General features: G+C 34.2%; 1 protein-coding gene across 1 annotated transcript; it reads right to left on the bottom strand.

Annotated features, from left to right (window-relative positions):
- Positions 1-4691: 4691 nt before the first annotated feature.
- Positions 4692-8742, bottom strand: LOC114322678 (FAD-linked sulfhydryl oxidase ERV1-like). The gene is made up of 5 exons (XM_082908206.1): positions 8706-8742; positions 7216-7304; positions 6968-7015; positions 6340-6403; positions 4692-5096 (listed from the first exon to the last, which is right to left on the bottom strand). The coding sequence occupies exons 1-5, from the start codon at positions 8740-8742 to the stop codon at positions 5017-5019; spliced, it is 318 nt and encodes a 105-aa protein (XP_082764332.1). The 3' UTR covers positions 4692-5016.
- Positions 8743-13552: the final 4810 nt, after the last annotated feature.

Raw genomic sequence — 13552 nt, 5'->3', positions numbered from 1 at the left:
AACGGCCTTTGGCCCAGTCATTGGCCCATTCATTCATATCAGACTATCATTCGAGTCAGACTATCATTCATGTCAGACTATCATTCATGTCAAACGGTCTTCGGTCCATTCATTCTTTCATTCATAGCGGACGGCCTTAGGTCCAACCATATGGCATAGCAAACATTTGTCCACAATTCAAATCAACAAACTTATAAGACTTATTGGGAAATAAATAATTAGACAAATAACATACATCAAAATATCTTTATTAAGATATTACTCACAATGTTCTGTCGGTGGATTTGCCCTGGAGCTCGACCCTATACATTTCGTGAACACAATGGGTCACAAACAATTCAATCTGTTCTTAATTCATATATCCCTCTTAGGTTTCTTTCTTATCTTTTTAACTCATTTATGATGCTCAATGCATGCCTAAGAGTGCTTAGAAATGAAAGAAAACGGAAAATGAAACACAAAACACCTTTACAAAATTTCTGAAACAAGGGTCCCCGCTCGAGCGTGGACTTGGCTGCTCGAGCGGACCCATTAGGTCTGCAAAAGTACTAGTTACCTCATTTTTATGCTCGAGCATGAATTCAGACGCTCGACGTTCGAGCGGAAGGTCACACTACATGGCTTCCCGCTCGAGCGTGAATATCCCCGCTTATTCCCCGCTCGAGCGGACATCCATGTCTGCAAAAAGTTCTGGGAGCTCGCATTTCACGCTTGAGCGAACATGCCACATTCTGGGTTTTCCAGAACTATTCTTGGAGTTCAATTTTGATGTTCAAAAGTTCCAAACTTATGATTTCAGTTCAAAAACATAAAAACACATCATATTACATGAGAATATAAGAGTATGACACCAAATTGTTCAAAATCATCATCTAATTCTCAAATAACCCTCATTTCTTTTGTATGGTCCAAACTAATGCACCTAAGCTTCATACCAATTTCATAACTTCATCAATCATGCATGCATGTCAATTTTTGACTTCATTTCTATTCCAAATGGTGCAAATGGTTTTCAAAATCATGAAGCTACACAAAATTACTCATGCATGTAAAGTTTGGTGCTCAATTTTTCATATTCAACATGCTTTATGCTTGAACATACAAAATGATAACAATTATGCACATGCATGTTCATACAAGCTCCAAATTCAACAAATTCAGTTCAAGTTATGTTTTTGACCACAATTGAACCTTGAATCTACATAATTACAAACTCAAACTTATGAATCCACTCACCTAGGAGCTTCAAACACCCAAATTCTAGCTAATTCTTTGAGTTTAACCTCCAATTTTCAAGCCTTGAGCCAAAATTGCGCAATTCTTCTTCTTTCCCTCTCTAGCCGACCCTCTCTCTCTTTCCTTAGAGTAATCTCAGCCAAATTGAATACAAAGAGAGGTATTGAGTGAAAATGGCCCCTTTTATAGTCTCTCTCTCAATCATATTTTATTATTACTAATTAATTAAGCACTATACCATCAATTTAATCTATTTAATTTGATCTGAATCAATTTTTAATTAAATTTCACTGTAGGCTGTAGAAATCACGCCAATCACAATGGCGTAGTCAATTTTCAGTTTATAACAGTAAGTTGAATAGATATTCCTACGATGAACAGATAGAAATTCAAAACCACATATATATTCATATAAATGGCACTCAAAATCATACCAAACACATAATCACAATCACAATTAAGATTAATTAGCATAATACGAAGCAGGGTTATCACAGTTTTCCCCCTTTTAGGAAGTTTGGTCCTCCAAACTTATTTTACCTTCGTCCGGAAACAAATGTGGATAGCGTAATCGCATTTCATCCTCTTTTCCCATGTGGCATCCGTCCCATAATGTTCTTTTCATTCCACTTTCACCATTGGGTTGGACTTGCTTCTCAATTGTTTCACTTACCAATCAACGATTCGTTCCGGCCATTCGGCATACTCCATATTTTCATCAAGAGTTACCCAGTGATAATCAATCACATGAAACAGTTCTCGAAGATAACCCCTCAACATCGACACATGAAACACATTACGGATTTGATCGAATCCCGGTGGCAAAGTAACTCTATAAGTAATTGGACTAAGCCTTTCCAGAATTTGAAACGGCCCAATGTAACGGGGCGACAACTTACCCTTTTTTCCAAACCTGACTTGGCCTTTCATCGGAGTCACACGAATAAATACATGGTCACCAACCTCATACTCGAGAGGTTTTCTTCGAACATCTGCAAAATTCTTTTGTTGGTCCTGAGCTGCTTTGAGCCTTTGCTGAATAGTTTTGATCTTTTTAGAAGTGTCTTGTACAATTTCAGGCCCAAGAAAAGCTCTATCCCCGACTTCTGTCCAACAAGTTGGTGATCTACACCTTCTACCATACAAAGCCTCGTATGGTGCCATACCGATATTGGAATGGAAGCTGTTATTGTATGCAAACTCTGTGAGTGGCAAATAATCTTCCCAACTCCCTTGAAAATCCAAGGCACACATTCTTAGCATATCTTCCAAAGTTTGTATTGTTCATTCTGATTGACTGTCTGTCTGTGGGTGGAATGCGGTACTAAACCTCAATTCTGTCCCCATAGCCCTTTGCAAACTTTTTCACAATATAGACACAAATTTCGGATCTCTATCCGAGGCAATAGATATTGGCACTCTGTGTAAACGAATAGCCAGTCTATAAACATCAAATGTAGTTCTAACAGGTACAAAATGTGCAGATTTAATCAGTCTATCAACTACAACCCAAATAGAATCCATACCTCGAGGAGTCTGAGGTAGACCAACAACGAAATCCATAGTCACATAGTCCCACTTCTATTCAGGAATAGGGAGAGGTTGAAGTAGACCGCCCAGTTTCTGATGTTCAGCTTTAACTTGCTGACATTGAAGACATTTGCACACATATTCTACAATTTCTTTCTTTATTTTAGGCCACCAATAGCTTGTTTCAAATCTCGATACATTTTGTTATTGCCCGCTCGAGCGGACATGCCAAATTCTGGGTTTTCCAGAACTGTTATTAGAGTTCAATTTTGATGTTCAAAGGTTCCAAACTCATGATTTCAGTTCAAAAACATGCAAACACATCATATTACATGAGAATATAAGAGTATGACACCAAATTGTTCAAAATCATCATCTAATTCTCAAATAACCCTCATTTCTTTTGTATAGTCCAAACTTATGCACCCAAGCTTCATACCAATTTCATAACTTCATCAATCATGCATGCATGTCAATTTTTGACTTCATTTCTATTCCAAATGGTGCAAATGGTGTTCAAAATCATGAAGCTACACAAAATTGCTCATGCATGTAAAGTTTGGTGCTCAATTCTTCATATTCAACATGCTTCATGCTTGAACATACAAAATGATAACAATTATGCACATGCATGTTCATACAAGCTCCAAATTCAACAAATTCAGTTCAAGTTATGTTCTTGACCACACTTGAACCTTGAATCTACATAATTACAAACTCAAACTTATGAATCCACTCACCTAGGGGCTTCAAACACCCAAATTCTAGTTAATTCTTTGAGTTTAACCTCCAATTTTCAAGCCTTGAGCCAAAATTGCACAATTCTTCTTCTTGCCCTCTCTAGCCGACCCTCTCTCTCTTTCCCTAGAGTAATCTCAGCCAAATTGAATACAAATAGTGGTATTGAGTGAAAATGGCCCCTTTTATAGTCTCTCTCGCAATCTTATTTTATTATTACTAATTAATTGAGCACTATACCATCAATTTAATCTATTTAATTTGATCCGAATCAATTTTCAATTAAATTTCACCGTAGGCTCTAGAAATCACGCCAATCACAATGGCGTAGTCAATTTCGATTTTTGTGGCCGACAAAGCCTTCAATTTTCAGTTTATAACAGTAAGTTGAACAGATATTCCAACGGTGAACAGATAGAAATTCAAAATCACATATATATTTATATAAATGGCACTCAAAATCATACCAAACACATAATCACAATCACAATTAAGATTAATTAGCATAATACGAAGCTAGGTTATCACAATAACAAGTTATTTGGAGCCCAATCACACAATATAATCTATAACACATTATAATATTAAAGTATCTACTAATAGTATGTTTTGTAAATTTTATGTTTACTATTTTGATTTTTTAATGATCATAAAATCCATCACCCTTAGTACACTCCTCTAATCATCATGACCATGAATCCACATAGATTTGAAACCATAGATTTGTTCCATTTCATCTAAATTTTGGTTTTTATAAGGGCTGATGAATCGTTATTATAGAAATTAGGAAATTTTTCCGTCCCCCAGTTTCTCAAACACGGAAAATTTTGAAAGCAATTTGACCCGATTGTAACACAATTTGATATTTGTGCATATGCCAATTTTTCTATTGGAAGTAAAATTCAGTAGTTAAAAATAGCAATAACGACAACAACAACAACAACTAAAATAGTAATTTAGATACAATACAAAGAGATGGTATAAGACTGAGGGCATAGGGAAAACAAAAATTTGGTAAATTCCATGTACAATATATCTCATCAATTAAACACTGATATCCATAATTTGGTAATTTCCTATATATTCAAATTATAAACATTATAGTTCTGACACATGTTATTGCCAAAAATTGTCGTAGTTCCTTGTAGATCGCACGTGCGCTGCTCACACTTCATCTTTCCCCACCTTGCATCAACTTGCTCACAAGGGAATACCAACTTACCTAGGCCGTTGATTACAAGGACAAACGAACCACAAATTTTGACTTCACTAACTTTCCAAGGCAATAAGACATTCCAATTTACAAAAAATTAGGGCTCTGACTAATAAATTGGTCCTTGAGAACCAACACATAGGTGTTGTGGGTAAAATTGAGGGCTATGTACAAATTACAAAGCAACTTAATGGTCTTATTACCATGTAAAAGTGTTCACAATTTGCTGTCAAGTTAGGCTGTCATCAAATCTGTATGCTCAAAAAACAAGAAAATTGTACCTATTATAAACATGTATGTTACCTTCTGTTGATAACATTGTGCACATGGCATAACCATTGGAAAAACTCAGCTTGAGATCCAGCCTGCACAAGATTTGCTTTGTCAAACAACAAGTTTATTCATCAATTAGTGAAATTGTCATACACAATCTGGCAACCATACGAATATAAAAGGATTCCTTCTTGTTTGTTAGCATTTTCTTTTATTGATTTTTTTCCCTAGGCAGTTCAAGACCCAAAACCATCTTACAGAGTGAAGTATTGCAACACAAACTGGAGACTCGCACCAAAAATGATGAGGAAATATGGAATGTTTCATCTCCTAAAGTGATCAAATGTTCCATCCTAGACATGCTATAATAGCCAACAAAAAGCCACGAAAAAGGGGGGAAACAAAATAATGCACTAAATAAAGATGGAGCAATGACATATACGTCCTTAATGATCACTTTGATTATCGACTCCAACCCTTTTGCATGTTTGGATGTTCAATTCAAATTTCTTAGTCCCATTGAAGGAAACCTAACTTGATTCGACAACACTCCAAATTGTGAAGCCTTCAATTTTCCTAAATTGCTCAATTTGGATAAAACTTGGTATAGTTCTTTATGTGCAAGTGGCCAAGTGAGCGACAAGTGTGTCACATATGCAAGTCCGAGGTACTATTTGTGGGGCCCAATTTTAAAGCTAGGACTCATTAGTGGGCATCAAGATGGCCACATGACTATTGGTCACTTGCATTAAAAGAATTGTTTCTAAATTCTTCTCACTTTATTTTAGATAATTACAATTTTTAATGTTGTTGTAAGTGCAATAAGCCATTCACAATCATGGGCAAGAGGACAGCAGGCAGCCAAATTTTGCCCTAAAATGAGAGAGACAATGTGAGATTTCAAGTTTCTATTAGTCAATGGAAGCCTAGTAATCAAAATACGGTCAGTACAGTCGTTAAAAACATAAATGACAAGCTGCAATTAGAAGCTTGAATATCTTATTGCCACTTGCTAGGCAACAGTGTTGACCATATAGCCCTTAAGGCAAAGGCTAGCCTAAAAGAAAAGAATGGATTATTTGACACACATATTTTTATCTGTTATCTTTATATTGGCTTCTTTACATTAATTCTAAGTTTAACGCAAGAATAGAAATCGAATGCCAATGTATGTGTGTATACACACCTCATAATTTCTTTATGTTGTGTTTGGATAGGGGATTTGGGGATGGATTTAGAAAGGAAAGGGGAAAAGGTGTGTGAAACTAGGTAAAATGTAGGTATATTTTATTCATATTTTACCTAACTTTTCTCTTTCCCTTTCCAAATCCCTCTTCAAATCCCTCAACCAAACACGACATTAATGTGATCTGCACAATCCTTGCAGGGGTACATCCAAGATAATATCTTCATCTGCATGCCAAATTGGTTCATGTCAATCACAATAGTGGCATGCACTTTTTTTTTTTTTTAAGTAGTTAATCACTATGATAGCCAATAAGGACAACTTGGGCAGTTGGGCCAAATCCGAATTCAAGTACAATTACTGATACTAAAATCTAAATTTGAATATGAACTCAAAGGATCTTAAATAAATAAATGTAGAGTAAAAATTCAAGTATCTAGAATTCAGTTGGTTCCAAAAAAGGATACAACAATTTTACATTTTAATCAAAATTGCTTCAATATTCAACATAAGTAAAAGATAAAAATTGCTAAAGGAAATGATGTAGGATTGTTAAGTCTTGGTTGGAACAAAGGGATGCGTGTCTTATTTATCACAAAATTAAAAAAAAAATGGAAAAAAAGGAAAAGAAAAAAGAATGAGATAATAAAAATTTGGTAAAGCATTATTTCAACATAAATATAATTGACAATGACTAAGAAATTCTTTGTAATGTTGGTTGAAGAAAAAAGAAAATGTTGTTTTAAAGATCAGCTATTTTGACACAGAAAGGTGTTGAGGGGGTATCATACCAGTTCTTTTATATCTTTCCTTTGCTGTCTAGTTGGATTATCTGGATACTGAATGAAACATACGCACATGGGAAATTAACACGGACACAACTTCAATGAATATGTTACATGAAATGCTAATTGAGTCATTACAATTTTGGTTAGACTTATGGATTTATCATGCACCGGAAATTTATATAGAGAACAAAAACTAAAGTCCAATGACTGCAAAATTAAAAAAAGCAACCAAAAAAATTGTGTGAGAATACTTGAGCAGGCAGAGTGTGTAGAAATGTCCAGGTAGCCCTGCTAAGCTCTTCTTTGGTAGTAAGTGTGGTAGATTTTCTGTGACAACCACCTTCTTAATTAAGCAAATTAATTATATTGAATATATGTTTATTGTTAATTATGTGATTATGTGTTATGAAGTGTTATTGATTTGCCATGTGATTATTGGAATAATGTTATGGTGGACAGATAGGTTAGAGTAAAAATTAAACCTGTTTGCTTCGTTAATTTTAACAAGTTAGAAGTAACTAATTGAATAGGAATTAGAGCCTAATTCACATTGGTAGAATTAATTTTAGTGTAATTAAGATTATAAGATGATGAGATTAATTTAATTGGGTAGTTTGATTAATATTAATTAAAACTCTAATTAAGCAAAGCCAAAACAAATTATTAAGCTAACTTATATTTGTCCTTAGCTAGTCATCAAGGAGTAAGAATAAGAAAGGAATATAGTGGCCTTGCCTTGAGAGTACACGTAGAGAGATGGAGAAAAGACTTGGTGAGAGAGCTTAACCAGAGAAAGAAGATAGGAAAAAGACAAAGTGAAAGGAAACTTGAAATCTTCACAAATTAACCAATTAAGGTAAGAAATTTCCACCAAATTTCATGGAATTGAGATTCTATACTCATGATCCTTTAGGTTTTGAGTTGAACTAGGATGAATTTCATGAGTAATTAGAGGTTTTGTTTATCATATTATGAGCTTAGAACATGCATGTTACCATATGAAAGATTTAAAGGAGTTTGATCTCAAATACAACATGCACGGCATAATTCTTAAACTTCATGATCATATATGTATTTTATTGCATGGGTTTTCAAAATTGAAAGATTTTTTTATGGGATTTGAAGATTGAAGTTCAAAGATGGAAAATTGTATGAAATTGCATGATAATTCAAGACTTGAACTCTTATATGGAAATTTAAGGTTACTTCAAAGTTGTGATTAACATTTGATATTGTAAAATAAAGTTTTGGTTGTTTACAAGAAAGTTTTGGAAGTGTTTTGCATGAAAATGAAGTTGTAATTTGCAAAGTCTGAGCTTCTAATTAAGGCAGAGTTTTCGGACAACATTTTAACCCAGACTGCTCGAGCGGCCTGGGCCACCGCTCGAGTGGCCAACCTTCATATGCTTAAAGATACAATCTGTGTAATCACTGCTCGTGCGGCCAAGGCCACCGCACGAGTGGCCAACCCTCCCTCGCAATATGCATACTGCACGCTCAAGCGCTAGTGGCCACTGCACGTGCGGCCAACAGGGCTGACTTAGTTTTTGTTTTCGCTCCACTTTTTTACCTTCTGGGCCTCCATTTGCATGGTTTTAAAGTGTTTTTATGTGCATTTGGATTCATGTTCATATCATAAGCAGGAAAGAAACTATAGCACAAATGTTATAACCAAACAGTTAATTAATAAATAGAAACCGAGTGAGAAGTAAATGAATTGAATAGATATATATATATATACCAAACTGAATAGGATTGATTAAATGGCTGAATGACATGATTGTAATTGAGTTGTGCTCGAATTTGTTTGTTTAGGTCGGACACCGCATGTTAAGCACATAAGTTAAGGAGTCCACTGTGAGTAACAATGTTGTAAAGTTATGTTCAATTATAATTATTTTCTGAATGATTAACTGTACTGCTTTCTGAAATGATATTGTTTACTGAATGAATGTTTGTCATATATTATAAACTGTACTCGTGGCATGCATAGCAACTGACTATTACTGCTACTGCTATAGTTACTGTTACTGCTACTGTTATTATTACTGTTACAGAGATCTCTATTAGTTCCAATTTCTGGAACTACTGTTTACTGTTTGATGGCCATCAATTGACTGTTCGGTCTTCTAAGACCTACTGCACTATTCTTCTATTGGATGTATCACGAATGATTGCTATGATTACTATATGATTGATATGATATGAACTATGAGATATTGATCGACTAATTGATCTACTGATGCAATTGACTATTTTAAATACTAAAAGAGCATTCATTCTAAACCCCTTTACACAGTTGTTAATCACTGGGTTTTAGCTCACAATTTATTAAATATATGTAGGTGGTTAGGCACCAGAGCATAGTTAGCGGTGTCGACCTGAATCTATTTTGTCAAGCCAACCCAACCTATTGTGCCTCACTGCGAGGTTCCGAGTTGTTAATGTCAAGGCTTTTTGGGTGATCTAAATCCATCCTTTTTGAATGATATACGAAGTCAAGTGAATGTTTTATGATTTGTTTTGGCTTTGGGATTTAATTCCCTAACATGTCTTATTTTGTTCCTAGATGTGTTTTGGACTTATGTGAATGTTGGTATATATATCTAAGTTGTTTGTTCATATAAGTCCTCACAGCTCTTTGGACATGATGTTTTAATATTTACAGGCTTCCGTCGCCCCCTCTTATTGTTTAATTGTTATTATTGTTAAACAGGCCTTTAGTAATAACGGATTACTGGCCGGTTACGATGCTAAATCTTTAGGGGTAGGTTTAGGTTGTGACATTTTCCTTGAAGAAAAAAATGTATTAAAAACAAAAATAGAACTTGCTATTTTTCAGAGCAAAGTGGTATAGGAGCCAAAAACAAATGCAGTACGATGTTGTTTCAAGAGAAGGATCCTTGTACAATTAAGTGGTGGTCGAGTAGAGCCTCACAGGACTCCACATTTTTAGATAGTATTCCTTGTTGCAATAAATTTTATGCAGCTATTATTATTTAGACTTAATATTTAAAACAACCGAGTCTAACAATAGTTCTTTAATACTCTAAATGTATCGTTGCAGTGATAAAAACAAGAGACTTGTCAACATTAAGTCTTGATGAGTTAATGGGATCTCTCCTAACCCGCGAGATCATTATGCAAGAAGGAAAAGAAGAAGAAGACAAGAATAAGAAGAAAGTGATAGCTTTCAAGTCTACCCGAAAATCTCAAGAGGAAGAAGAAGATGCTTCGGAGGAAGATGAAGAAATGGCTTTCATTACCAAAAGGTTCAAAAAATTTGTGAAGAAGAAACAAGATGTAAGGAAGTTCTTCAGAAAAGACTTCAACAAAGATTTTCAAAAAGGAGAAAATCATAAAAAAATTTGAAGTTACTTGCTACGAATGCAACAAGCCGAGACACTACAAATCAGAATGTCTAAAGCTGAAGAAACTATTCAAGAAGGATAAGAAAAAAGCTATGATCGCAGCATGGGGAGAAGACAGTGATAAGAGCGACTCAGAGACTGATATTTGCAAAAATGAAGTCGCAAATCTATGCTTGATGGCACTTGAAGATGAAAATGAGGTAAATGATGAATCATCTACTTTTGACGAATTACAAACTGCGTTTGATGAATTGCTTGCTGAATTTAAAAAACTAAGTTCGAAAAGTAACTGTCAAAAGAAAATGATTTTGAGTTTATCACAAGAAAATGAATCCTTGACTTCTAAGATCAATACTTTAGAAAATGAAGTCTTGTCAATGGAAAAGGAAAAAGAATTTTCAACTAAAAAAGAATCTTCCATTTTTGAAATGAAAATAAATGATTTGCAAAAAGAAAATGAAATTTTGAAAAAAGATAAAATTGTTTTAAATGAAAACATAGAAGATTTAAAAAATGTTCTTTCAAAATTCACTCAAGATAGAGATACCTTAGATAAAATGCTCAAAAGTCAAAGTCAAACCTTTGGAAGAATGGGGATTGGATATAAACCTTTTTCAAAAGTAAAAAATTCCAAAAAGATGTATTCATGCATCATCTAACCATTCTCATCTCACATGTCATTATTGTGGAAGAAAATGTCACATCTCTCCTTCATGTCCTACTAAGAGAAACTCATTTGTCAGAATGAAAAAGGAGTGGGTTCCCAAAAACACTTCAAATCCAAACTCTCATGGACCCAAGAAAGAATAGATACCAAAAAGCCAACAAAAATCTAATTTTTGCAGGTGTGCTTTAGGTCAAAATCCAGCAACAAACGGTGATACCTCGATAGTGCATGCTCAAGGCACATGACTGGCGATAGAGCAATGTTCTCAACCCTTAAATCCAAAGAAGGAGGTCACATAACCTTCGGAGACAATAATAAGGGAAAGATCATCGGCGAATGTAGTATTGGTAAAACTTCCTCACCCATTATCGAAAATGTGTTGCTTGTTGAAGGATTAAAACATAACTTGTTTAGTATTGGTTAATTGTGTAATAAAGGCAATCATGTTACTTTTGAAAAATCCCACTGTACCATTAAAAATTCTGCTGATAACAAAGTGTTTTTTGTTGGTCATAGGCATGAAAATGTGTACAAATTTGATTTGCATAGTTTATCTCCTAATCATGATGTTAAGTGCTTATCTACTATAAATGAATCTGGTTGGTTATGGCATAGAAGGCTAGGACATGCTCTGTGAACTTGCTTTCAAAACTTTCAAAATTTGACTTGGTTATTGGTTTACCAAAAATTGATTTTGAAAAAGATAGACTTTGTGATGCTTGTCAATAAGGAAAACAAACAAGAGTTTCTTTCAAATCCAAAAATATTATTTCCACTTCTAGACCTCTTCAATTATTGCATATTGACTTGTTTGGACCATCTAGAACTTTAAGTCTTGGTAGTAAATCTTATTGTCTTGTTTGTGTAAATGATTATACTAGATTTACATGGGTAATTTTCTTGGCACACAAAAGTAATACTTTCTCTGCATTTTCAGCTCTTTGCAAACATATTCAAAATGTGATTAGTCTTGCTATTTGTAGCATTAGAAGTGATCACGGTTGAGAATTTGATAATGATGAGTTTATTTTATTTTGTAATGAGCATGGCATTGATCATAATTTTTTTGCTCCTCGAACTCCTTAACAAAATGGTGTGGTAGAAAGAAAAAATAGAATTCTTAAGGAAATGACTCGTACTATGCTTTGTGAAAATAATTTGCCGAGATATTTTTGAGCGAAAGCCGTCAATACAGTTTGTTATGTTATTAATCATGCCATAATTAGACCCATACTTAAGAAAGCGCCATATGAATTGTGGAAAGGTAGAAAACCCAACATTGGTCATTTTCGTGCATTTGGTTGTAAATGTTTTGTACTTAATAACAATAAAGAAAATCTTGGGAAGTTTGATGCAAAATCTGATGAAGCCGTGTTTCTTAGCTATGCAAATTCTAGTAAAGCTTATCGTGTCTTTAATAAAAGAATTTTACTCGTTGAAGTATCTATACACGTTGCTTTTGATGAATTTAACTCCTTTGCTTCCAAGAATATTGTTAGTGATGATGTTGCAAATTTTAATCCAAGAATTGAAGGCATTTACTTATCGAAAAATGATGAACTTCATTCTTCGGAACCCAATGTTGAAGTCTCTATGAAAGATCTTCAAAAGGAGTATGCCCATCCAGCGAAGGAAAATGATTTGCTCAAAGAATGGAAGTATGCTTATGGATATTCCAAAGATCTCATTATAGGAAATTTCGCACAAGTGTAAAAACACATTCTTTTAGTTATAATGTTTGTGGCAATTTAGCTTTTGTTTCTCAAATTGAGCCAAAAACTTTTTCTGAGGCTGAACACGATGAAAACTAGGTTTTTGCTATGCAAGAAGAGTTAAATCAATTTGAAAGAAATGAAGTTTGGTTTTTGACTCCTCGTCCTAAGGATCATTCAGTCATTGGAACAAAATGGGTTTTTCGAAACAAAATGGATGAATCCGATGTTGTTATTCGAAACAAAACTAGACTTATAGTCCAAGGTTATAACCCAGAAGAGGGCATTGATTTTGATAAAACATCTGCACCCGTTGCTCGTCTTGAAGCCATTAGCATGTTGCTTGCATTTGTTTGTTTTAGAGATTTTAAACTTTACCAAATGGATGTGAAAAGTGCTTTTCTAAATAGTTACATTTCAAAGGAAGTTTGTGTTGAACAACCTTCTGATTTTGAAAATCACAAACACCTGGATCATGTTTTTAAACTTTCAAAAGCTTTGTATGATTTGAAACAAGTACCTAGAGATGGGTATAAACACTTAAGCAATTTTCTTATTGAAAAATGTTTTTCTCGCGGGAAAATTGATACCACTCTTTTTATAAAAATAAAAAATGATGATAAACTTATTGTTCAAAAATCATATTCGATGCTACTAAAGAATTTTTGTGTGAGGAATTCGCTAAGGATATGCAGGGAGAATTTGAAATGAGTATGATGGGAGAGTTGACATACTTTCTCAGATTACAAATAAAACAAACCCAAGATGGTATCCATTTATCTCAAGCCAAATATATCAAGAATCTCCTCAAAAGATTTGAAATGGACTTATCCAAACT

Source organism: Camellia sinensis, chromosome 2, assembly GCF_055761805.1.
Source record: "Camellia sinensis isolate YWXY chromosome 2, ASM5576180v1, whole genome shotgun sequence".
Classification (NCBI taxonomy): domain Eukaryota; kingdom Viridiplantae; phylum Streptophyta; class Magnoliopsida; order Ericales; family Theaceae; genus Camellia; species Camellia sinensis.
Note: the sequence above shows the minus strand (reverse complement) of the source record. Positions and strands in the feature narration are given on the sequence as shown.